At 48.2% G+C, this 27,057-nt stretch overlaps 1 protein-coding gene and 1 long non-coding RNA gene across 3 annotated transcripts; one reads left to right on the plus strand and one right to left on the minus strand.

Annotated features, from left to right (window-relative positions):
• WRAP53 (WD repeat containing antisense to TP53) lies at window positions 1–27,047 on the minus strand. Of its 2 annotated transcripts, none has more exons than XM_083410450.1 (11): window positions 26,946–27,047; window positions 23,498–23,962; window positions 21,081–21,179; window positions 16,558–16,666; window positions 15,058–15,146; window positions 11,677–11,767; window positions 10,585–10,717; window positions 7,891–8,099; window positions 6,409–6,512; window positions 5,391–5,543; window positions 1–948 (listed from the first exon to the last, which is right to left on the minus strand). In XM_083410450.1, exons 2-11 carry the CDS (start codon window positions 23,776–23,778, stop codon window positions 750–752), a joined length of 1,467 nt encoding a protein of 488 aa, XP_083266576.1. In that variant the 5' UTR covers window positions 23,779–23,962; window positions 26,946–27,047; the 3' UTR covers window positions 1–749. The 2 variants fall into 2 exon arrangements, with proteins under 2 accessions (XP_083266576.1, XP_083266577.1); XM_083410451.1 differs by having other exon boundaries at window positions 26,846–27,039.
• On the plus strand, window positions 12,457–15,054 carry LOC310663256. Its single transcript, XR_014504445.1, has 2 exons — window positions 12,457–13,988; window positions 14,601–15,054. It is a non-coding gene; the product is annotated as an uncharacterized lncRNA (long non-coding RNA).
• Window positions 27,048–27,057: the final 10 nt, after the last annotated feature.

The following is a 27,057-nucleotide window of genomic DNA, read 5'->3' on the forward strand; positions in this document are numbered from 1 at the left end:
ACGATCATCATAAACTTTTATTAATCACCGGCATCACTTACTTGACAACGAGAGGACGTATTCTTTCGCCAGGAAACAGCAACTGGTGACGAACATTCATGAAACCCACCACAACAGCCTTGCCCTCCCCCAAGCGAGTCAGCACCACGGCCCACCCGTTGGGCAAGGGGTGGAAAACTATTTACAGAGCACAGAAAAGTGGGGGGCAATGGAAAAATCCAAAAAGAAGCAATTACTCTCCCATTATATATAAAAAAGCAAACACACACACACACACACACACACACAAATACAGTTCCCAAGCACAAGACTCAGATCGACACACAGATGAACCAAAATCTTCCCCCGGGGGCAGCTAGCGCTTCCGCGTGCAGCTAGAGAAGGAAAATGCTGGTTTTCTTGGGACAGGAGATTCCTTACCCTCGTGCCTCCGACCCACAGAGGCACAGTGACAATTCTGCCCTGACCCAACATCTCTCCTTCAGAGCATGCAGAAAATCCAGTCCCTACGGCAACACCCAGCTCCGTCCTCTCAAAAACACACACACCGTTTTCAAACGTCCCCTCGCACGACGCACATTCTCTCTTTGGTACAAAAGCGCCACAAGTAGAAACATATAAACACAGCAATGTTCTTGGGCAGGGCGCACCTTCGGCACGCCAGAGGTCCCGCACACTCGCAGCCCGTGGCAGTTTTGAGCGTTGGCGTTGGGCCCCCTCGCAAACCCCAGCAGGCACGAGGAAGGGGGCTATGGGGGGGCCTGGGGCTTCTCCTCCGCCCCGGTGCCCGGGCAGCACCACCACAGCTGGAGAGAGTTGTCGCCGCGGTCTTGGTGGCGAGCGGACGGCCTTCTCCCTTTCTCCTGGTCGTCCTCCTCGCTGTCCCACAGATCGGGGAATTTGCGCTGGCCGGAAGCCGTGGCCAGAAGGGGCAGGCTGGGGTGGAGGCTAAGAGAAGGAGTCAGAAAGTCAGGGGGGGTCAAGCTTCAGGGACCCCGGTCCCCCTCCCCCTCGTGGCTGGGAAAACAAGAAGTTCTCACCATGGTATTTTATTCCCTCATTGCGAGAAGCAAAGCTACAGGGAACCAGGCAGAGGGCCTTCTCGGTGGTGGCACCCGCCCTATGGAACACCCTCCCACCAAAGATAAACAACTACCTGACATTTAGAAGACATCTTAAGGCAGTCCTGTTCAGGGAAGCTTTTAATGTGTGACATTTTAATGTATTTTTAATCTTTGTTGGAAGCCGCCCAGAATGGCTTGGGAAACCCAGCCAGATGGGCGGGTTACAAATAATAAATTATTATTATTATTATAAAGTTCTTTTTGAGTTCATTGTATAAAGGTAAAGGTAAAGGGACCCCTGACCATTAGGTCCAGTCGTGGCCAACTCTGGGGTTGCAGTGCTCATCTCGCTTTATTGGCCGAGGGAGCCGGCGTCCAGCTTCCGGGTCATGTGGCCAGCAGGACTAAGCCGCTTCTGGTGCAGCGCACAGAAACGCCATTTACCTTCCCGCCGGAGCGGTACCTATTTATCTACTTGCACTTTGAGGTGCTTTCGAACTGCTAGGTGGGCAGGAGCAGGGACAGAGCAACGGGAGCTCTCCCCGTTGCAGGGATTCGAACCGCCGATCTTCTGATCAGCAAGTCCTAGGCTCTGTGGTTTAACCCACAGCGCCACCCGTGTCCCTGAGTTCATTGTATATTATATGCCAAAATTCTCTTATCTTTGCACAGTCCCACCACATGTGCATAAAGGATCTGCTCTCCTACTCTCAATGCCCGCCTGGTTCTGGGAGAAGGAAGGGATCTGGAATGCTTTCTAAAGACACCGTCTGTCAGCTATCTCTCCCCTGGTGATTCTTCTTCTTCTTCCTCCTGCTCCCCTCCCAATATTTCCCAGCTTCTCCCCTCTGCAGCCTCTGAATAATTATTATTATTATTATTATTATTATTATTATTATTATTATTATTATTATTTATACCCCGCCCTCCCTGGCCAGAGCCAGGCTCAGGGTGGCTAACACCAATAAAATTACAATAAAAACATAATGGGGGGGGGGACAATTTAAAATACAGGTTAAAAATACAATTTAAAATGCAGCCTCATTTTAATAATAGCCCATAGCTCAAAACCGTAAGGGGAGAGAAACATAAGGGTCAGACCGAGTGCAAACTAAAGGCCAGGCGGAACAGCTCTGTCTTACAGACCCTGCAGAAAGATGTCAAGTCCCGCAGGGCCCTAGTCTCTTGGGACAGAGCGTTCCACCAAGTCGGGGCCAGTACTGAAAAGGCCCTGTCCCTCCACTAGGGGGCGCATCGGAAGATGGCCGACAATAACATCTCTCCGACCCACACGAGGTAATTTGGAGGCTATGATGGGAGTAATTAGCCTCCCTACCCCCCCCCCCCAGGATGGTGGGGGGGGGACTGCCTTGCCTGCTGTGCCCTATACCACCCCCAATGGTATTGGGAGGGCTAGGCACAAAGCCCTCCTGTGGGATTTCGGAGCTCCTGGACGCCGTCCCTGATCCGCGCCACTAGCTGCAAAAACTTCAAAAGAAACAATTTGGATGAAGGAATGCACATATTTCAAGGAAGGAGGGGGAGTAAAGACTGCTAACAGAAGAGATCTCTGGTGAAACAAGACAAGAATAAATCATGAGAAGATACGCCAAGATTCAGTATGGCAAATGACTGATGGGGGAGGGGGAAAAAACTTTCCTTTCTTTCCTTATGTGATTAAACAAGAATCCCCTCCCCTCACGAGTCAGAAATGTCGTTTTAAGGACTTAAACTGTGGATTTAAGGCTGTGTGGAGATAAACTTTCAAACCAAAGCATGTTTTAAGAAGAGCGTGGAATGTATAAGAGCTTTGGAATGATGCAGTTAAAAATGCCGTCGCCATATTGGGAAGTTCTGTCAGAGGTCTTGAGTCTGGGAGGAGAAATAGAGAAATAGAGCTGTTTTTATATTGTGGGTGAAACTCCTCAGAGGGACTTAAGAGCGACAGTTTTGCGAGATTAATGATGGGAAGAGCGATGTTATCTATGAAGGCAATGATATATGGAAACCATCTCGATTTGAGGATTGGAAGAACGGAAAAATTCACACAGGATCATTATTGGTGTTCATCGGCTTAAGGAGACTATCAGAAGAGATCATAAAGAAAAAAGAGAAAATATCTGAACAAGATGTGATGTGGAAACAGCAAGATAAGACTGGATAGAATTATGAACTCTGTTTGGACTGATTTGGACATTAATGCAGTAATAAAAAGATGATCAGAATCCCCCTTCGGATCTTGAAATATGGGTCCCCCCAACAAAATTTAAAATTCGGCTTTGTAATTCGGAATTTATGTGATGTGATTTAATTTGATTTGATTGGCCAGTTAATAAAAATTATTATTATTTTTTAAAAAAGAAAAGGCCCTGTCTCTAGTTGAGACCTTGCGACTTGGGACCTCCAAGATGTTTTTGTTTGAAGACCGTAAGGTCCTCCGCGGGGCAGACCAGGAGAGGCGGTCCCATAGGTACATGGGTCCTAGGCCATGAAGGGCTTTAAAGCTCAAAGGTAAAGGTACCCCTGCCCGTACGGGCCAGTCTTGACAGACTCTAGGGTTGTGCGCCCATCTCACTCAAAGAGGCCGGGGGCCAGCGCTGTCCGGAGACACTTCCGGGTCACGTGGCCAGCGTGACATCGCTGCTCTGGCGAGCCAGAGCCGCACACGGAAACGCCGTTTACCTTCCCGCTAGTAAGCGGTCCCTATTTATCTACTTGCACCCGGGGGTGCTTTCGAACTGCTAGGTTGGCAGGCGCTGGGACCGAACAACGGGAGCGCACCCCGCCGCGGGGATTCGAACCGCCGACCTTTCGATCGGCAAGCCCTAGGCGCTGAGGTTTTACCCACAGCGCCACCCGCGCCCCTCAAAACCAGCACCTTAAACCTGACCCTGTACTCCACCGGGAGCCAGTGCAGTTGGTAACGCACTGGATGAATGTGATCCCGCGGCAAGGACCCCGGGAGGAGCCTTGCTGTGGCATTCTGCACCCGCTGGAGTTTCTGCAAACCACTGTTCTAAATCAATACTGTCTTCCCTCTTCGGAGGAAGTGCAGAGGAGGGGGCGGTCCCCACCATTCCCCTTCAGTCCAGTCCCTGACATCGGGTGGGCAAGTAAGGGTGAGGGAAGTGCCACCCACCCCCCCTTAGTGCCAGTCCCTCAACAGGAGGAAGGGCTGACGGATTTGGGCAAGCTTAGCCTGGGGAAGAGGAGACCGAGATGAGGGCAGCTAAAACGCGGCAGCTAAAAAAGCCATGCAGTTCTGGGCTGCATCAATGGGAGTATAGCATCTAGATCAAGGGAAGTAATAGTGCCACTGTATTCTGCTCTGGTCAGACCTCACCTGGAGTACTGTGTCCAGTTCTGGGCACCACAGTTCAAGAAGGACACTGACAAACTGGAACGGGTCCAGAGGAGGGCAACCAAAATGGTCAAAGGCCTGGAAACGATGCCTTATGAGGAACGGCTAAGGGAGCTGGGCATGTTTAGCCTGGAGAAGAGGAGGTTAAGGGGTGATATGATAGCCATGTTCAAATATATAGAGTGGTGCCTCGCAAGATGAAAAGAATCCGTTCCGCGGGTCTTTTTGTCTTGCGGTTTTTTCGTCTTGCGAAGGAAGCCCATTGACGGATTAGCGCTATTAGCGCTATTGACAATTTAAGGGCTAAAAACGGCTTTTTAAGGCTTGGGGGATTAGCGGTTTTGCTGCTAAAATGCTTTTAGCAGCTTAGCGCTTCAGGAAAAGGGGTTTTGGAGCGAAAAAAATTCAAAGTTTTTCGTCATTTTTCGTCTTGCGAAGCAAGCACATAGGGAAATTCGTCTTGCGAAGCGCCTCTGCAGACGGAAAACCCTTTTGTCTTGCGGGTTTTCCGTCTTGCGAGGCATTCGTCTTGCGGGGCACCACTGTAAAAGGATGTCACATAGAGGAGGGAGAAAGGTTGTTTTCTGCTGCTCCAGAGAAGCAGACACGGAGCAATGGATCCAAACTACAAGGTAGAAGATTCCACCTAAACATTAGGAAGAACTTCCTGACAGTAAGAGCTGTTCGACAGTGGAATTTGCTGCCAAGGAGTGTGGTGGAGTCTCCTTCTTTGGAGGTCTTTAAGCAGAGGCTTGACAAGCATATGTCAGAAGTGCTCTGATGGTGTTTCCTGCTTGGCAGGGGGTTGGACTCGATGGCCCTTGTGGTCTCCTCCAACTCTATGATTCTATGATTCTAGGGCCATCTTCAAATATCTACAATAAACCCAACCCTCAGGGGTCCTGAAACCCCATTTCCACCTCCAAATTAAGGGCAGGGCCTCAACACCCCCCCCCAATAAGTACCTGATCCCGTTGACACAGTCGCTCAGGGCTTGGAACTGCAAGATGGGCTGCAGCAGGGGGTGACCCAGGTTGTTGCTGCCGCTGGGGGCCTGAGCTGTGTCCCAGACACTGACCAGTCCTTCTGTGTCACCGCTCAGGAGGAACCTCCCACTCCTGTGGAGGAAAAATAATAAATAATAATAACAGATTTTTTTATTTATACCCCGCCCTTCCCGGTTCAGAAAACCGGGCTCAGGCCAGCTAACAACAAATTTAAAACACTTAATTGATGCAGCAAAAAAACCAGCATAAAATACAGTGTAAAACGTGAATAACAATAAATTCAGAATTCAAAAATCAGTTTAGGGGGGAAATCCATCCAATAAACATTAGATGATCACCAGGGCTAGCTGGATGAATGAGTCCTATTTGGGCCAGCGAGGAGACCAGGGGAGAATTAGTTGTGGGATCCCAGAGCGGGTAATCTTCATAAAACGGGAAGGGGGAGGGAAGGAAGGGGAATAAAAGATCAAGCTAAGTTCAAATTGAAAGCCAGGCGGAATAGCTCTGTCTTACAGGCCCTTTCTTTCGTTGTTGTTGTTTTTTCCTGTATTATTTAAACAAAAATAAATACAGTGGTGCCCCGCAAGACGAATGCCTCGCAAGACGGAAAACCCGCTAGACGAAAGGGTTTTCCGTTTTGGAGGTGCTTCGCAAAACGAATTTCCTATGGGCTTGCTTCGCAAGATGAAAATGCCTTGCGATTTTTGAGGTTTTTTTCCGCTCCCCAACCCCTTTTTCTAAAGCGCTAAGATGCTAATAGCCTTTTAGCAGCTAATCCCTTAAGCCTTTAATAGCCGTTAATAGCCCTTAAACTGCTAATAGCGCTAATAGCGCTAATCCGCTAATGGGCTTGCTTCGCAAGACGAAAAAACCGCAAGACGAAAAGACTCCCGGAACGGATTCTTTTCGTCTTGCGAGGCACCACTGTAAACAAAGAAAAGGATATCATCTTGTAGGGGGAGAAGGGCGCACTCACGGATCTAAGTCGAAATAGAGCCTCTGGTTGGTGGCAACTGTCCGGGACACAGAAAACAGGACCTCGCCTGGCTGTCGAAGGTCCCAGCAAAGGATCTCAGTGTCCTGGAAAATAAAGGCAACGGCAAGCCCTCATCACAGGCTGCTTCCCCCAGGCCGGCCTTCCCCAAGGTGGCGCCCCCTCCAGCAGGTTTTGGTCTGTGCTGGTTGGGGCTGATGGGATCGATAGACAAAAACAGCTCGGGAGCACCGGGTTGGGGAATGCTGCCCCAGAGTTCGAGGGAGATGGGGGAACCTGAAGTCTCACTCCTGTTCCCCCCACGTATTCCCAGGAAAGAGAGGATAAAGTCCACACTTGCCAGAAATAACTGAAGGCCGGGCGAATGAAGCATTTTGCGTGGGTGTTAAACTGTGGAACTCACTGCCACAGGACAGCCAACCCGGATGGCTTTAAGAGGATTAGGCAAATTCATAGAGGAGAGGACTGATTTATGGGCTACTTTTAAAATGAGGCTGCATTTTAAATTGCATTTTAACCTGTATTTTAAATTGGGCTTTTTTCCTATTATGTTTTTATTGTAATATTACTAGTGTTAGCTGCCCTGACCCCGGCTCTGGCCGGGGAGGGTGGGTATAAATAAAATTGCCGCAGCTAGACTGGTGACTGGGAGCGGCCGCCGAGACCACATAACAACGGTCTACACTGGCTCCCAGTACATTTCCGAGCACAATTCAAAGCGTTGGTGCTGACCTTGAAAGCCCTAAACGGCATCAAAGGCCCAGTAGACCTGGAGGAGCATCTCCACCCCCATTGTCCAGCTCAGACACTGAGGTCCAGCTCCAAGGGCCTTCTGGCGGTTCCCTCCCTGCGAGAAGTGAGGTTGCAGGGAACCAGGCAGAGGGCCTTCTTGGTGGTGGCGCCTGCCCTGTGGAACGCCCTCCCATCAGATGTCAAGGAAATAAGCAGCTATCTTATCTTTAAAAGACATCTGAAGGGAGCCCTGTTTAGGGAAGTTTTTAATGTTGATGTTTTACAGTGATACCTCGGGTTACTGACGCTTCAGGTTACAGACTCCGCTAACCCAGAAATAGTACATCAGGTTAAGAACTTTGCTTCAGGATGAGAACAGAAATCGTGCGGCGGCGGCAGGAGGCCCCATTAGCTAAAGTGGTACCGCAGGTTAAGAACAGACCTCCAGAACGAATTACCTAAGTTCTTAACCCGAGGTACCACTGTATTGTGTTTTTAATATCCTGTTGGGAGCTGCTCAGAGTGGCTGGGGAGGCCCGGCCAGATGGACAGGGTTGCAAGTAATAAATAATTATTATTGTTGTTATTATTATTATTATTATTATTATTATTACCATTAGTCACTGTGAGAACAGGATGCTGGACTTAATGGGTTCTTAAGGGCCCAGCCCACAATGCCCCTCTCGCCTGCGCCCAGCGCTCAGCTTGCCCCCCCCCCAGGTAAGCTCTCACCTTGCGCCCCCCGGTGAAGAGGTGGAAGCCGTCCGGGGAGAAGAGGGCATGGGTGACGCCCCCCTGGTGCCCGTGTAGAATGGTGAGGGGGTCGCCCTCTGCTTGGGAGTAGAGGCCCACCGTCTTGGAGTACGAGGTGCAGGCGTAGATGGGCTGCGTCGGGCTGAAGGCAATGCAGGAAATAATCCCGCTCTGGCCCTGCTTCTTCACTGGGGGACCGGAGAGGGGAGAGGTTAGAGGAGAGACTAAAGGGCTTCTTTGCGCAGCGTTAACCTGCGGAACTCCCTCCCACAGGAGACAGCGGTGGCCCCCGGCTTGGGTGGTTTCAAAAGAGGACCGGACAAATTCAAAGAGGGCTATCAAGGGCTGCTAGCCTTCATGGTCGGAGGCAGAGATGTTTCTGAATGCCGGTTGCTTGGCTCTTGCGCTCGGATCCTGCTCAGTGGATTTCCCACAGGCTGGTCGCTCTGCGAGAACAGGATGCCGGGACTAGGTGAGCCGTCGGCCTGAACCAACAGGCTGCTCTTGTGCTTGGGAGAGCAGGGAGACATGAAGGATGCAGCAGGGCCTTTTCTGCAACGGCCCCCAAGGTTATGGGACAACTTTCCAGAGGAGGCGCATCGACGCTGTTATAAGAATTCTAAGGTCTCAAAGGTAAATGTTCATAAATGTACAAGGCAAACGCACACATACCGTATATTTCGCTCTATAGGACGCACCTGACCATAGGACGCACCTTGTTTTAGAGGGGGAGAACAAGAAAAAAAAATTCTCCCCCTCTCTGCGCAGCGCCCCTTCAGCGAAGCGGCAGGAGAAACGGAGCCCCTTCCATTTCTCCTGCTGCTTCGCTGAAGGGGCGCTGCGCAGAGAGGGGGAGAATATTTTTCCTTGTTCTCCCCCTCTAAAACAAGGTGCGTTCAGTGCGTTCAAGGTGTGTTCAGTCGCCTTCAGTGAAGGCAACCCGAAGCCTGGGGAGCGTAACGGGAGTCCCTGCTGCGCTCTGGAGGCTTCAGGCGGCTACCTTGGAAGCCTGGAGAGCGAGAGGGGTCGGGGCGCACTGACCCCTCTCACTCTCCAGGCTCCAGTGAAGGCAACCCCAAGCCTCAGGAGCGTGGAGGGAGTTTCCGCTGTGCTCCGGAGGCTTCGGGTTCCTTTCCACCTGCTCTTTGGGGCTGGGGGGGGGGGGAAGCACTGCTCAGCAAAAGCAACACGAAGCCTCCGGAGCGCAGAGGGAGTGCTCCCTCTGCGCTTCGGAGGCTTCGCGTTGCTATCGCTGAAGCCCAGGAGCCTGCATTCGCTCCACAGGACACACACACATTTCGCCTTCATTTTGGGAGGGGGAAAAGTGCATCCTATAGAGCGAAAAATACGGTAAGTATATAAACCACGTGTCTGAAATAGTACAGGAGAGCAATCCTGAAGCTGTTTCGACTCTCCCAAACTGACCTCAATGTATTTCTCTGCAAGGAGGGAGGAAATGGGGAAAACTAAAGTATTAACCATCACAAAAGAACGGCCAGGCTGCCCAGTCAATGCAATCAGTGACCATTATCAGGTATCCTGGCGGACAGGATTTCTGCTGTAGACCGCCTCCTTCTGTGATGTATGTATGATGCTTTGGGGGGTGGTCTTGGGCTACAGGGTAGACAATTTCAAGCGTCTATATAAAGGCTTGTTCTGGGTTCTCTCCTCCCTCCTGCGTGCGGTGAGCGGGGGACCCTGTTGCAACAGTTTAATAAAGATCAGGCTTACTAGCTGCTTTGCTTCTCAATATACTCTGGCTGGCGTCTGTTATTTTCTCTGACTGATAGGGAACCCACTTAAGGACTCTGTATGGGCTCTAGAATACCCCATAAGGGAAAGGGAGCAGTTTTTTTCTTATAGCAACACCGACAAGCAACTCTTAGGCTTCCCAGAGCGGTGCAACAGCCATTTAAAAAGACACACATCTGATTTGAGCCAAGGTTTCTAAGGTTATGGGGGACACGGGTGACGCTGTGGGTTAAACCACAGAGCCTAGGACTTGCCGATCAGAAGGTCGGCGGTTTGAATCCCCTTGATGGGGTGAGCTCCCGTTGCTCGGTCCCTGCTCCTGCCAACCTAGCAGTTCAAAAGCACCTCAAAGTGCAAGTAGATAAATAGGTACCGCTCCGGCGGGAAGGTAAACGGCGTTTCCGTGCGCTGCTCTGGTTCGCCAGAAGCGGCTTAGTCCTGCTGGCCACATGACCCGGAAGCTGTACGCCGGCTCCCTCGGCCAATAAAGCGAGATGGGCACTGCAACCCCAGAGTCGGCCACGACTGGACCTAATGGTCAGGGGTCCCTTTACCTTATCTAAGGTTATGACTGGCTGCTGTTGGCACCGGGACTTATTAGTATCGCAGCTTCTTTCTGCAAAGTGTACACTGGTCATTTAATCCCAATGACAGCCCAGTGAGGTAGGCAAGGCTGAGAGAAGCAGGGATTAGCTCCCAAAGTCATCACCCATGGGTTGAGGGGGATTTGAACTCTGGTCTCATGGGTCGTAGTCCAAACACTCCGACCAGGACACCACACTGCCCAGATCCCTGCCTCCGCCGTTTTGCTCCTGGCCCCATCGAGACACGCCAACGGGGGTCCCTCAGCCCCAAAGCACCCGAGAAGGGGAGATGTTGCTTTGCCCAGAAACTCCCCGGATGGACCTGAGGCTGACTCACCGAGGGTGGGCCTGTTTTCGCACATGCGCCCGGGCCGCGACGTGTCAAACACCCTCACGATCTTGTCGAAGCCGCAGAAGAGCTGCGAGCCGTCCGGGGTGAAGCACAGGGAGTGGGCAGCCGTCAGCTCATCCTGGCGAGAAAATGGGAGGGTCAGCGGCAACCAACTCCAGGAGAATAGTAATAATAATAATAATTTTTATTTATACCCCACCCTCCCCAGCCAAGACCGGGCTCAGGGCGGCTAACACCAAATATAAAAACAATTGATTAGAATACAAATACAGTGGTGCCTCGCAAGACGAAAAGAATCCGTTCCGTGAGTCTCTTCGTCTAGCGGTTTTTTCATCTTGCGAAGCAAGCCCATTAGCGGATTAGCACTATTAGCGCTATTAGCGGTTTAGCGGCTATTAGCGGCTATTAAAGGCTTAAGGGATTAGTGGATTAGCTGCTAAAAGGCTATTAGCAGCTTAGTGCCTTAGAAAAAGGGGGTGGGGAGCGGGGAAAAATCGCAAGAATCGCAAGATATTTTCGTCTTGCGAAGCAAGCCCATAGAGAAATTCGTCCTGCGAAGCGCATTGAAAAACGGAAAACCCTTTCGTCTAGCGGGTTTTCCGCCTTGCGAGGCATTCATCTTGCGGGGCACCACTGTATTAAAATACAACATTAAAATGCAGCCTCCTTTCAGTAGAACTTAATCAAAACCTTTTTGGGGATAAAAACGTCAAGTCATCATCAAGGCCAACTATTCAGACTGGTCCTACATGGGCCAGAAAAAAGCCAGGGAAGTCCCCAAATAGGAGTTCCGTCACAGAAAAGGAAAAAGGAAAGAGGGGAAGGAGATCAAGTTGATTCCAAACCAAAGGCCAGGTGGAACAACTCTGTCTTACAGGCCCTGTGGAAAGAAATCAGATCCCGCGGGGCCCTGGTCTCATGAGACAGAACGTTCCACCAGGCCGGGGCCAGTGTTGAAAAGGCCCTGGCTCTGGTTGAGGCTAATCTGACTTCTTTAGGGCCCGGGACCCTATTGCCCACACCACGTCTGCCGGGCAAAGCCGGCGACACACACCCACCCCCTGGGCACATGCTCACCAGGTGATTGTAGGGTCGAAAGGTGGCACGCAGGTCTCCGTAGAAAGCATCCCATATGTGGACGGGGTTGTCCCGGCTGCTGCTGGCAACACTGCAAGGGGCAGAGAAGCAGAAGGAGGGCCAGTGAGGGGCAGCCGGGGGGCCGGGTGAGCTGGAAAGGAAGGGGCAGGCAAAAGGGTGGGCAGGGCTTGATCACTTCCCAGTGCTGCCTTGCACTTGGGCATAAGACTGTACTTTTTGAGAATACTAAGGAAAAACCATCTTCCGCAGAAACTGCTGCTTGCCTTCTATCACTGTGCCATTGAGAGAGTGCTCACTTCTGGCTTATGTGTGTGGTACGGAAGCTGTACTACCCAGGACAGGATGGGGTTGCGCAGGGTTGTGAAGGCAGCAGAGAGCATTGTTGGCTGCCCACTCTCCACCTTAGAGCAGATTTATGCCACAAGGTGCCATAGGAAGGCACTGGACATAGTAAAAGATCCATCGCATCCTGGTCACTGTCTCGTCGAGCTCTTGCCGTCGGGACAGAGGTACAGGACGATGAAGACAAGAACGAGCCGTCTTAAGAACAGCTTCTTCTCCAGAGCGATCTCGGCCCTGAATGGGAAGCCCGGACTTTGAAAGTCATCTAATCTCCCTTGCTGTATTATACTGTATTGTTTAATTAGTGTTTTTATGGAGCAGCCAAGTAATTTCGTTGTCCCCGAAGGGGGCAATGACAATAAAGATATTATTATTATTATTATTATTATTATTATTATTATTATTATTATTATAAATGCCAAAGACAAACCCTGGATGAGCCCTGGCAAATTCGCAGAGGAGAGGGCTAGCGATGGCGGCTGTGCCCTGCCTCTGCAACTGGAGGGAGCGATGCTTCTGAATTATTAGTGAGGGGGGAGTGTGCTCTTGCGCTGGGGGGGTCCTGCTTGGAGGTTTAACACCTGATCCCACTGTGAATGGTTCCCTTTGAGAGCCATTGTTATCTGCTATGGCTGCTGTCGTATTATCGTGGGGGAGCCGAATGACGTTCACAAATTTATTTGGGCAGTCAATTTTCAGGAGGACAGTCCACAGGGCATTACGATCTACAGTACAAGACAGAAGTACTGTTTTGGGGGGACAGGGGGTGGGCAGGTGTGGAGGACTCCCTGGTCCTGAATGGGGCAACTGTGCCCCCGAAGGACCAGGTGCGCAGCCTGGGAGTCATTTTGGACTCACCGCTGTCCATGGAGGCGCAGGTCAGTTCTATGTCCAGGGCAGCTGTCTACCAGCTCCATCTGGTATGCAGGATGAGACCCTCCCTGCCCGCAGACTGTCTCGCCAGAGTGGTGCATGCTCTGGTTATCTCCCGCTTGGACTACTGCAATGCGCTCCACGTGGGGCTACCTTGGAAGGTGACTGAGAAACTACAACTAATCCAGAATGCGGCAGCTAGACTGGTGACTGGGAGTGGCCACTGAGACAACATAACACCAGTCTTGAAAGACCTACATTGGTTCCCAGGACGTTTCCGAGCACAATTCAAAGTGTTGGTGCTGACCTTCAAAGCCCTAAACGGCCTCGGTCCAGTATACCTGAAGGAGCGTCTCCACCCCCATCATTCAGCCCGGACACTGAGGTCCAGCTCCGAGGGCCTTATGGCAGTTCCCTCATTGCGAGAAGCCAAGTTACAGGGAACCAGGCAGATGGCCTTCTCGGTGGTGGCACCCGCCCTGTGGAACGCCCTCCCGCCAGATGTCAAAGAGATAAACAACTACCTGACATTTAGAAGACATCTGAAGGCAGCCCTGTTCAGGGAAGTTTTTAATGTGTGGCATTTTAATGTATTTTTAATCTTTGTTGGAAGTCACCCAGAGTGGCTGGGGAACAAATAATAAATTATTAGTATTATTACAGTGTCGAAAGCCTTAGTCAAATCAGTAAGCGCCATATACAGAGGTTGGTTTTGCTCTCTGCATGTTTCTTGGAGCTCTCGAGAGGTGAAAATCATGTCCACTGTTCCCCTAGGAGGCCGAAAACCATTTTGGGATTCAGGAAGGGTCAACTCAGATATTGTTAAGAGACGGTTTGCTAAGATCCTTGCAAGAATTTTGCTGGCCGCAGCTAATAAAGAGGTCTCCCACTGGGCCATCTGGCTGGCAGCTACAAGAACAGGAAGAGGGGTGGGCCATTGTCCGCAGGCAATGGCTTCCACCTGCCTTGCCGGCCCCCCGCCCCCCACCCTGGGAGCCATTCCCAGACCGTGACTTTGAGAACAGCAGAGGCAGCTGAGAGGAGAATTCAAGGATAGTTTTTTTTTGTTTCGTTTTGTTTTGAAAATAATTTTATAAGTTGTTGGATTACATGGAACTGGCGGAAATGACTGGCAGAATCCGAGACCAGGGAGAAGAGTCGTGGAAGAAGATTGGAAAAAATTTAAAGCTTATCTGCAAAAATATTGTAAAATTAATGAATGCTAGAAGGATGCTGGAATGAAGCCATATGGTTTTAGCAGAAAGGTAATAAAGAATTAAGTAAAAGCTGATTGATAACGGGACAAAATGAAAAATTTAAGGTTAGACCGTTAAGATAAATTATAGAACAAAAATTGAGAAAGATGGAAAGAATTTGCTGAAATAGTTAACTGAAATAGAATACAAAAAAGGGAGGTGTGAGGAGGTCGATGAAACAAGTTAATGAAAGGTAAAGATATGGAATATTGGATGTGTGTTTTTAGTGTTTTTTTGTTTTTTTTCTCTGCATTGTTGTATTGCCTTTTTATGTTTCTATATTCCTTTTTCTTTGTTTTTTTCCCCCCTATGTATTGCAATTGTAATTGTAATGTATGTATGTTTTGATAAACCTTTTCTTGTTTTTCCTTTTTCTTTTTTCTGTAATTTTTGAAACTTTTAATAAATATCACTTATAAAAAAAAGAAAAAGAAAATAATTTTATAAGTTGTGTGTGTTTGTTTCTTAAATTTAATCCTTTTACATCCTTTTGTATGATTTGCGGTATTTTGTGCATTGTGATTTGCTGCTATTTTAATAGATTATAGGTGAGTAATTATTTATTGTAACTGATAAGTGCAAACTGTCTAATTATTACCCGCCCACCTGTCAAACCGCAAGGGCAAGGCAGGGGACGTACAGATTCCAGCTCCCTTTCCAGAGCCCCACCTTTCTAATTAGGCGGTGGTTAATTTCAATTCAGTTAATTTAATTAAGGCAGCGTTCAATTATTTCGGCAATTGGCTTTTCCGGACGCCTCTCCTGGGGCTGTTCAAAGCTCGAGCCTCTTCCGGCTACTTGGCAAAATATTTTCTTTCTTTTTTATTCCCATCAGCAACTGGGGAAGAAGAGGAAGGCAGGGGGGGAAAGAGGGGGAAGATGGATTTACAAACAAGTCTGCGGGTCGGAGGAGTTCATCAGCGGGAACCAGCAGTAATCGTAGACGGTGTCTCCTTCGGCCATTCGCAAGACGGGACTCTGGAGAGAGAGAGAGAGAGAGAGATGACTACCCTGCCTGGAGCAGAGATCGCAACCAAAGTTACCACCTTCGCAGAAATATTTCCTGCGTTAGCCTGGAAGACTGGCCCCCATCCAGCCTTTGCTGCCCCCCCCACTCTTTGACATCACCCACAAAGGAAGATTCGCGCCTGGTCTTTCCCAGAATCCTCCTCTGTTCTGCGCTCTAGGGAAGAGGAAGGTCGGTGAGACCTTTCGCAGCTCCACAAAATCCTTTTTTGAGGCAAGGCGACCAGAACCATGTTCCAAACACAGTGTTTTGTTTTAACTATTTATCTTTTAATGTTTAATAGGTTACTGTACTTTAGTGTTTTGTTGGAAGCCACCCAGAGTGGCTGGGGAAACCCAGCCAGATGGGCGGGGTATAAATAATAAATTATTATTATTTATTATTTATTTATTATTTATTTATTATTATTATTATTATTATTATTATTATTATTATTATTATTATTATTATTAATTTCTCTTTGCTGTCTGCTGCTAGAGAGAGGGAGCCATGTTGCAATGCTCCGTGTGTGTTTATATGTAAATAAACTAGATTAGCCAAAATGCTGAGTTGCTGAGGTCTGTCACGAAAAATACAAAGACTCTGTGGATCCCCAAGTGTGCCGGTGTCTGTTGGCATCGGTCGCTGTGATGTTCGGGCTGAATAAAGCTTTTGAAGCTCCCGAACGAACGACCAGGAGGGAGAGAACATGCCAGTCGGGCATGTGTCTCTGCCAGGGTCCTACTCGAGTGTAGGCTGAGCTCCTGACACCTACAGCCCTCCAGGTATTTCTGGGGCTGCAATTTCCCATCGCCACCACCCCGCCCCCCAGCATGGCCAATGGTTTGGGATGATGGGAGGGGAAGTCCAGCAACTTTGGGAGGGCCAGAGGCCCCCCCCCCCCCGATTCCTGCCACAAGAGAATTTGCCTCTTCCCCTCCCCACGCAAACATGCGCTGGCAGGCAGGCAAGACGCACACTCGGCGCTCATACTAGAATCATAGAGTTGGAAGAGACCACAAGGGCCATCGAGTCCAACCCCCTGCCAAGCAGGAAACACCATCAGAGCACTCCTGACATATGGTTGTCAAGCCTCTGCTTAAAGACCTCCAAAGAAGGAGACTCCACCACACTCCTTGGCAGCAAATTCCACTGTCGAACAGCTCTTACTGTCAGGAAGTTCTTCCTAATGTTTAGGTGGAATCTTCTTTCTTGTAGTTTGGATCCATTGCTCCGTGTCCGCTTCTCTGGAGCAGCAGAAAACAACCTTTCTCCCTCCTCTATGTGACTTCCTTTTATATATTTGAACATGGCTATCATATCACCCCTTAACCTCCTCTTCTCCAGGCTAAACATGCCCAGCTCCCTTAGCCAGCTACCAACCATTTCAGAGATGGTCCCCCATTCCTCCGCGTACAGCTCAGCAGGGAGGTTGTAGATCCGCAGGGTGTTGTCAGCACTGTTGGTGAGCAGGCAAGTCCCGTCAGGAGCCCTGGGGAGAGAGGTGGGAAGGGGCACGCTGTTATTGAGCGGAGTGGCAACTTATTCCCTTGTTTGTCCAGACCACGGGTTAGCAAACTGTTTCAGCAGGGGGCCGGTCCACTGTCCCTCAGACCTTGTGGGGGGCCGGACTATAATTTTTTGGTGGGGGAAATGAACGAATTCCTATGCCCCACAAATAACCCAGAGATGCATTTTAAATAAAAGCACACATTCTACTCACGTCGAAACACCAGGCAGGCCCCACAAATAACCCAGAGATGCATTTTAAATAAAAGGACACATTCTACTCATGTAAAAACACCAGGCAGGCCCCACAAATAACCCAGAGATGCATTGTGGGGGTCCGGACTGTATTTTGAAAAAATAATAAAGAACGAATTCCTATGCCCCACAAATAACCCAGAGATGCATTTTAAATAAAAGCACACATTCTACTCATGTAAAAACACGCTGATTCCCGGACCATTTGCGGGCCAGATTGAGAAGGCGATTGGGCCGGATCTGGCCCCCGGGCCTTAGTTTGCCTACTCATGGTCCAGACTATGATAGGCCACGGGGACCAAACAACCGTTTTGAAGGAAGCCAAGTTATACAGCAAGAGGGGAAAGAGATAACATACAACCCGTCTCCCCAGATATGATTACCCCATCTCCATCTTTCCCTGCCCCCCCCTTCCAAAGGAACGGCCCATTGTTGTCCGTCAAGAGTTCCCAAACTCGGGAACGTTCTTTTGTATGTGGTGGACCTGTAAAAGGGTATTGGAAAATAATTCATAATGAATGGGAAAAAACATTTAAAAGTACCTTTCCAAAAAACAAACAAAAAAAACAAAACAACAGTGTCTTTTTTATTGGGGATAATTCAGATGGAAATTCCCAGGTGTCAAAAAAGGTTATTTATATGTATGCCACTACTGCGGCCCGTGTTTTGTTAGCCCCAAAATGGAAAAGGAGCAAGATCCCAACTAAAGAAGAATAACAACTTAAACTGATGGAATATTCAGTGTTTGCGTACCTAACATATAGAATAAGAGATCAAGGAGAACATATGTTTAAAGAAGATTGGAAGTTTTGATGGATGTAATAATGGAATACTAGAATCATAGAATAGAATCATAGAATCATAGAAGAGTTGGAATAGACCACAAGGGCCATCGAGTCCAACCCCCTGCCAAGCAGGAAACACCATCAGAGCACTCCTGGCATATGGTTGTCAAGCCTCTGCTTAAAGACCTCCAAAGAAGGAGACTCCACCACACTCCTTGGCAGCAAATTCCACTGTCAAACAGCTCTTACTGTCAGGAAGTTCTTCCCAATGTTTAGGTGGAATCTTCTTTCTTGTAGTTTGGATCCACTGCTCCGTGTCCGCTTCTCTGGAGCAGCAGAAAACAACCTTTCTCCCTCCTCTATGTGACATCCTTTTATATATTTGAACATGGCTATCATATCACCCCTTCACCTCCTCTTCTCCAGGCTAAACATGCCCAGCTCCCTTAGCCGTTCCTCATAAGGCATCGTTTCCAGGCCTTTGACCATTTTGACTGCCCTCCTCTGGACACGTTCCAGTTTGTCAGTGTCCTTCTTGAACTGTGGTGCTCAGAACTGGACACAGTACTCCAGGTGAGGTCTGATTGGTATAGTTTATGTAAAACATGCAGGGATTTATGATATGCAAAACGAACCACGGAAAGAGAAGAGGGGAAGGTCACTGATATTTTGAGGATGTTTAAATGAGTATTCTCAATTGTAAAATAAAAAATATTTTAAAAAAGAATTCTCAAACTCTACTCTAAAAGAGAAGTCAGAAACCAACAAGAGAACAAGTTATTAGAAGGAAGGGGCCTTTTCATAAGTTCTGAAAGGGTTGAAGAGAAGACCATAAGAAGAGATGGCTGGATCAGGCTCATCGCCTATTTAGTCCAGTGTCCTGTTCTCACAGTGAGCAACCGGATGCCTGCAGGAAAACTGGAAACGAGAGCTGAGCAGAAGAGCAACTCTCCGCTCCTGCGGTTTCCAGAAATTGGAAGCATCGCTGCCTGTGACTGGGGAGACAAAACACAGCCATCCTGACTAGGAGCCATCGATAGCCCTCTCTCCCTTCCATGAATTTGTCCAGACCTTTTAAAGCCCATCACAGGCTCCTGTGGAAGGGAGTTCCACAGTTCAACTATAGTTCAGCTTCCCCCGGCTAACACCCCAGAGGACAGGATCACACTTCAAAACGACCTTGACAGATTAGAGAACTGGGCAAAAACAAACAAGATGAATTTAAACAGGGAGAAATGTAAAGTATTGCACTTGGGCAAAAAAAATGAGAGGCACAAATACAAGATGGGTGACACCTGGCTTGAGAGCAGTACATGTGAAAAGGATCTAGGAGTCTTGGTTGACCACAAACTTGACATGAGCCAACAGTGTGACGCGGCAGCTAAAGAAGCCAATGCAATTCTGGGCTGCATCAATAGGAGTATAGCATCTAGATCAAGGGAAGTAATAGTGCCACTGTATTCTGCTCTGGTCAGACCTCACCTGGAGTACTGTGTCCAGTTCTGGGCACCACAGTTCAAGAAGGACACTGACAAACTGGAACGTTTCCAGAGGAGGGCAACCAAAATGGTCAAAGGCCTGCAAACGATGCCTTATGAGGAACGGCTAAGGGAGCTGGGCATGTTTAGCCTGGAGAAGAGGAGGTGAAGGGGTGATATGATAGCTATGTTCTAATATATAAAAGGATGTCACCTAGAGGAGGGAGAAAGGTTGTTTTCTGCTGCTCCAGAGAAGCGGACACGGAGCAATGGATCCAAACTACAAGAAAGAAGATTCCACCTAAACATTAGGAAGAACTTCCTGACAGTAAGAGCTGTTGGACAGTGGAATTTGCTGCCAAGGAGTGTGGTGGAGTCTCCTTCTTTGGAGGTCTTTAAGCAGAGGCTTGACAACCATATGTCAGGAGTGCTCTGGTGGTGTTTCCTGCTTGGCAGGGGGTTGGACTCGATGGCCCTTGTGGTCTCTTCCAACTCTAGGAGTCTATGATTCTATGATTCTAACCCCATCCCCACTAATTCCCCATTGTTCCATCACCCAGCACAAAACCCCCAAATAAAAAACTGGCAAACCAAAGGCTAATAGACCTCTATAAAAATAACAAACCTTTGTCAACGCAAGAAATTCAAGACAAACTAGTTGGTTAGACTATGGTGCTGATAACACCAAGGTTGCAGGTTCGATCCCTGTATGTACCAGCTACATATTCCTGCATTGCAGGGGGTTGGACTAGATGATCCTTAGGGTCCCTTCCAACTCTACAGTTCTGTGATTCTGTCCTGGTTAACACATCACCAATTGCATGCCCTCTTAAACAATCCAGTAGTAAAATCGGCAGCAACTAGGCCCCTGACAACCTTCGAAAACCTCCTAACATCAAAAGGACACGGTAAAGGGATGGTATCCGCAATACACAAAATAGTACAGTGGTGCCTCGCAAGACGAAAAGAATCCGTTCCGTGAGTCTCTTTGTCTTGTGGTTTTTTTCGTCTTGCGAAGCAAGCCCATTAGCGGCTTAGCGCTATTAGCGCTATTAGCGGATCAGCTGTTAAGCGGCTTAGCGGCTTGGGGAAAAGGTGGGGAAAAGGAAAAAAACCCCGCAGGAACTCGCAAGACATTTTCGTCTTGCGAAGCAAGCCCATAGCAAATTCGTTTTGCGAAGCACCTCCAAAACAGAAAACCCTTTCGTCTAGCGGGTTTTCCGTCTTGCGGGGCACCACTGTACTACAAAATCCCACAAACTCCCTAGACACAATCAAAAAACAATGGGAGGATGACATAGGCTACGAGATTAACCCCACTCAATGGGCCAGAATGTGGTCTAAACCCCCCTTTAAATCCATAGCAACAAAAAGAAAAGAACTCACTCTGAAAATCACCTACAGGTGGTACCTAACACCAAGAAAACTAGCGCTAATGCGCCCAGGAACCTCACCAAAATGCTGGAGAGGGTGCACCTCCACAGGCACATACCTCCACACGTGGTGGGAGTGCTCCAAAATCCAACTATTCTGGACAACTATAGTTCAGCTTCAACATTTGCCAGTGACGAAGGCGGAGAGCGAAGGGAGCAGCGCGTGTTTTTGCTCCTTACAAAAGCGAGGAAATCAGAAGAACCGGGTGGCAAGAAACGGAAATTCCAACTCGGACACCAGGAAGAACTTTCTGACCATGAGAGCTGTTCAGCAGTGAAAACGGTCTCCCTCCGGACGTTGCGGACTCTCCTTACTTGGGAGGTTTTTAAGCAGAGATTGGACGGCCATCGGTCAGGGGTTCTTCAGCTGTGATTCAGGGGGACAGACTAGATGACTCTAGGGTGTCCCTCCCAAGTCTACAGTTCTACGATTCCAGTCCACTCACCATTTGCAGCCTTTAAGGAAATTCTCCTGTACGTGGCTGTACTCCACCCAGGAGCCTGTCAGAGGTTTGGGGGCCTGCGAGAAATCGTAGGTCGGGAAGCTAGAAGGGGAAGGAAAAGGAAAGTCATGCTGTGCTAAGCCAGGAACACCCAACCACCCCTTTACAAAGTTTGTTAACATCCTATTCCCCTCCCAGGATCCAGCCCGAAAGGAAGGGCAGGAGCTTCTATAGGAATACTGCAATAATAATAATAATACAGTGGTGCCTCGCAAGACAAAAAGAATCCGTTCCGCGAGTCTCTTCGTCTTGCGGTTTTTTTCGTCTTGCGAAGCAACCCTATTAGCGGCTTAGCGGATTAGCGCTATTAGTGGTTTAGCGGCTATTAGCGGCTATTAAAGGCTTAAGGGATTAGCGGATTAGCTGCTAAAAGGCTATTAGCAGCTTAGCGGGCTTAGTGGATCAGCTGATAAGCGGCTTAGCGATCAGCTGTTAAGCGGCTTAGCGGCTTGGGGAAAAGGGGGGGAGGGGGGAAAGACATTTTCGTCTTGCGAAGCAAGCCCAGCCCATAGCAAATTCGTTTTGCGAAGCACCTCCAAAACGGAAAACCCTTTCGTCTAGCGGGTTTTCCGTCTTGCGAGGCATTCGTCTTGCGGGGCACCACTGTAATAATAATAATAATTTATTTATACCCCGCCCATCTGGCTGGGTTTCCCCAGCCTCTCTGGGCTGCTCCCTAATCCCTAATAATAATAACCCTATCCCTAACTCTAAGTCCAATCCCTATCTCAAACCTCTACCCCTATTTATTATAATAATAATAATAATGATGATGATGATGATACAGAAGACCACCCCCTTCGCTCAGACACGCTGGGGCCTCACCCTCAGAAAGAGAACTCTGAAATCCAGCCTCCCTGCAATTTGTGGTGGATCGAAGTATCGATAAACACAGTGGAGTAAGAAGTAAGAGTAAGTCTGAAGAGAACAGTGAATGAAAGGATGGTGAAAGGGTTTCAACCTGCCTGTGAAGATGAGTGAGGGATTTTTCTAGCACTGATAGATGAATCTATGGCCTTGTTTTCACTCAAGGCTGTACCTACGATGTTACGTTTGTTCTTCCGACAAGGCCATTCCGACTCTGCTTACCATGCGGCTTAATTTCTACGCATGTGTAAAGGTGATGGAATTACTAAACCTGCGTAACTTAAAGCTCTGTGAAACTGGCTTCTGTGGTTTCCCAGTAGCCACTATTGTTCTGGCCTTGTGCGTTGAACACCACAACTGGTGTGGCTAACTGAGCACAAATAAACTGAAGTTAAGCAAACCTGTTTGTAATGTTAAGGAGTGAGAGCCCGCAAGCCTGAACTGTGCAAATTCTTAAGAGTAGACAAGTGATCTTGGATTCTGCAACTGAACTTGCTTTTATTTGCACGGCCAAATTTATAACAGTGCAAAAGGAGCAAATGCACTAGGGCTCATGCCTGCAAGAAGGCAAAGGCTAAGTAAAACTCCAACCCTACCACAAAGAAAGTTATGAAACAAAATGTGCAGGCACCTTTCTAAGCAATTTTGGTGAGATGAGCCACACTGGCAGCTCATGCCTTTAAGTGCTTTTAGCCAATGCTGTCTTTAATAGTACAGTGGTACCTCCGGTTGCGAATGGGATCCGTTCCGGAGACCCGCTTGCAACCTGAAAAGAACACAACTAGCGTCTGCACATCGCGATTCGCCGCTTCTGCACATGCGTGTGACGTCATTTTGCACGTGTGCGCATGCGCCAGCGGCGAAACCCGGAAGTAACCCTTTCCAGTACTTCTGGGTCGCTGCGGGACGCAACCTGAAAACGCGCAATCTGAAGCAAACGTAACATGAGGTATGACTGTATAAAGGTAAAGGGACCCCTGACCATTAGGTCCAGTCGTGACCGACTCTGGGGTTGCGGCACTCATCTCGCTTTACTGGCCGAGGGAGCCGGCGTACAGCTTCCGGGTCGTGTGGCCAGCATGACTAAGCCGCTTCTGGCGAACCAGAGCAGCGCACGGAAATGCCGTTTACCTTCCCGCCGGAGCGGTACCTATTTATCTACTTGCAATTTGATGTGCTTTTGAACTGCCAGGTTGGCAGGAGCAGGGACGAGCAACGGGAGCTCACCCCATCGCGGGGATTTGAACCGCCGACCTTCTGATAGGCAAGTCCTAGGCTCAGTGGTTTAACCCACAGAGCCACTGCTTTAAAAAAATAAAGCTGTTGTGATTATTGTGAGACGCTTTGAGCTCAACATTTGTTGCTGGGAAAGTGGAACACAAATATTAAATCAGTAATTGAAAAAATCATCTTTCCCCTTTCTGAACTGGGCAAAGGACCCATCTGAGCTGGACATCCAGCCATCTGCCTGCAAGGCAACACCAGACACTCACTAATACTCTCCTTCCTCTGCCAACATTTCTCCTCCATCAATCGCGTCTTCCTCCTTTTCTTCCTTGAGGTGATGCGCTGTGTCCCCGATCTCGGGTTCTTCTTCCTTCGGGGGTTTGGGCCCAGGAACTGCCTCTGCAGCAGCCCCCTCGTCTTCCTGGCTCCCATTTAGCCTTGGCACCTTCGCTGCAGGTCCAGAGATGGCCCCAGGGTCCACCTTGTTGTCGTCTGGCTGCCCCAGCTCCAGCACAACCTGGTGGTCAAGGGGCGGCTCGGCATCCATCACACAAACCTCAGAGGGTCTCCTCGAGAGCTGCTCCTAAGAGGCACCACCGCTACTACTAATACTAAGAGGACAGTGTTTATGTAAGCCAGACCACCAGGGAAAGCTTGAGTGTACCGCAGCGCCGGGTGCTTCATTCATCCCAGCGTAAGGAGGTGGAGGTTGCCGAGAGGGAGGAAGGATTCTGCACGGAAAGGAAAAAGTTGCAAAATAAATAAGAATGCCCAGACCAGAGCTGTCAACTTACAGATTTGAAAATAAGGGATCAGCAGCCAAAATAAGGGATTTTAGTCAACCAGCAGCCAAACGAAGCCTCAAGCGGTGGTTCCCACAGCGCAGCAACCCGGCAAAGGGGATGCAGCAAGGAAAACCACCGTCACCTCTCCGCTGGGAAGCGCTGAGCAAAGGAGAGTCCCCAGGCAAGGCGGCCGATTTGATCGCACAAGGCATGCAAGCTCCACCCCCAGTCACTCTCAGACTCCTTATTGGGTGAGCAACGCAGCCAAGCAACACAGCTGGAGCCTCCCTCCTCCCTGGCCGGCAGGGAGGGAGGGAGAGGAGCTGCTTCCTTTGAAACCTGGGAAATTTAAGGGACATCATCAATAAGGGACAGCAGCGGGACACAGCGCTGAGATAAGGGAGTTTCCTGCCAAATAAGGGGCGGTTGACAGCTATAGCCCAGACTGATACCCAAATATTCCAGCCATCCTTAGGACTGAACGTATTCTGCAGCAACCACAGAATACAGTAGCCTGCCAGTCTCAGCTTTTTTCAAAAGTAACAAAATGAAATCAAGTTGCTAGTCCCCATGAAAGTGAACTGTTGAGTAGGATTTCCCACTGGCACAGGTGCCATGCCAGGTATTTTAATTTTTTTTAACCCACCTCATGACTAAGACAAACACAAGCCTGTCCTCAGGGGAATGAATCTGGAGGCAGGGAAAGCTTTTTTGGCGAGGGGTGGGAGTAGACTTCTAGCACTCAGGAATCAATTAGAGCTGGGCCAAACTCAAGGTGCTTTTTGAAATTTTATGTATAAAAATAATAATTAATAATCATAATAAATTTTTATTTATACCCCGCCCTTCCTGGTTCAGTAAACCAGGTTCAGGGTGGCCAACAACAGATTTAAAACACTTAATTGATGCAACAAAAAACAGCATAAAATACAGTATGAAACGTAATAATAAATTCAGAATTCAAAAATCAATTTAGGGGGGAAATCCATCCAATAAACATTAGATGATCACCAGGGCTAGCTGGCTGAATTAGTCCTATTTGGGCCAGCGAGGAGACCAGGGGAGAATTAGCTGTGAATTAGCATATACCTCTATTCATAGAAAAAATACCAGAGCGGGTTACAAGATTTACACATAAAGCCAAACAAAAAACGTCAAAATCAGGAATCAGATAACTGTATTGTGGAAGATGTACTCTTAATTGCCGAAGTAAGACTGAAGGAACAGAATAGTTTCCCGCAGGTTTTTTTAAGTCACCGTGTGCTGTGTTTTAGCATTTAAGCTACTTGGGGGGGGGGGGGCGGAGACCAGCCTCCCTGTACTCCTGTTGCACCACAGGTCCACTGAGGGTGCTGTCAATAATAACTGCGAGGAAAGCCAGTGGTGGGCTAGTTGTTAAGAGTGCTGAACCAGCACCTAGGAGAGAGACCTGGGTTCAAATTCCCCCACTCGGCTACATGAAGCAGTTCACTGAATCACTGCCTCTCTCCTCCTAATTTACCCCACAGGGTTGTTGTTGGGGATTAAATGACATGGAGAACCACATATTCCGAGCTGAAAAGCTGGAATATTATTTATTTCATAAAATTCATAATATTAATTTTTCGTTCTTCTGCTACACATGCTGTTTTAAATGTGCATTTTATATTAGACTTCCTTTAGTAATGTTTTCTTTTGAAACATTTATGATAATTTTTTTGTTAACACTGCTGCATTAAATGTGCCTTCTGTACTCGACCTCCTTTGTAATGTTTTTATGATAACCTTTTTTGTTAACTATGCTGCATGTTTTGTTTTGAAATCTTTCAAGATAATATTTCAGTTTTCTGCTAATTATGTTGCTTTGAACGCATACTTTATCTTTGAATTTCTTCTGTGATGTTTCATTCTGGGTTGTTTTACATGGATTTTTTAATGCAGGCTTTGTGTTTTTATTTTGCATTTTTAATGCTCTGACCCACCCTGAGGCGCTATACAAATTTAATATATAAAAGGCTTGCAAACCACTTTGAGATTCCCCCCCACACACATAAAAACAGAAAGTGGCGTCGAAAGGAAATGAATAATAATGATGTATCGATTGTAATGAAAGAAACAAACCTCAAAGCCATTCACAAAAAGTGATAAAATCCGAGAAAGTGAAACGAACAAACCTCAAATTGCTTCACAAAAAGGAAGAGCAATAAAATTGTGGGAAGGAAAGATCACAGACGTACTTTAAAACATACGAAAGTGAAAACATTAAAGCAAGTCAAGATTCACGCCAACTTTCCAAGCAGCCTTGTGTAAACAAGAATGATTTGGGCTTTTTTAAAAAGAGAACAGCGAACTCTAGATGGCAACAGGCAAGGAGTTCCAAAGTACAGGTGCAATAGAAGAGAAGACGATGAAAATGATGGACTTTGCAGAAGTGGTGAACCTGACGGGAAAAAATCCAAAACCAGCACGATCAAGTATTCCAAAAATACTAAATTTATCCGATATTTGAAAGAACATTGTAAGCCATTAACATCACCGGTAGGGTTGCCTGAAGCCTTGTAATGAGAAATAATCTTCCTTTTCACGTTTATTTAAATCTTGAGGTACCTTGTAACGAGTTTAATTAAAATTAATTAAGAGTTTAATTAAAACGTATTAAATGCTATGATAAAAAGGTCAATTTTGGAAGCCACGAGGTGGGAGGGAAGGAAGTCGACAGGCTCTAGAGAGCCAGAAAGCGGAGAATAATGATGTGATTATATATTATTAAATGGAAAATAAATAAAAAATATATTTTTAAAAAAACCAAACACAATGTGCAGGCGCAATAAAGAAAAGTAAATAAATTACCTATTTTAAGGGGAGGGGCTGGAGGCTGGGGGGTGCAAGCACAGAAAAGGCGCCCCCCTCCCAGTCTCCCCCCGCCCAGAGAACAGGAGCGCCCCTTTACCTCCCAGCAGCTCCCCAACAGCAACTCATGGGCAGACACTGGAGGCGGCCATGACACCTCGCCGGCTCCGCCCACTCGCGTCTCGCGAGAGCTCGAAGGCTCGGGCTCCCTC

Source organism: Podarcis tiliguerta (genome assembly GCF_965153285.1).
Source record: "Podarcis tiliguerta genome assembly, chromosome: 13".
NCBI classification, from domain to species: domain Eukaryota; kingdom Metazoa; phylum Chordata; class Lepidosauria; order Squamata; family Lacertidae; genus Podarcis; species Podarcis tiliguerta.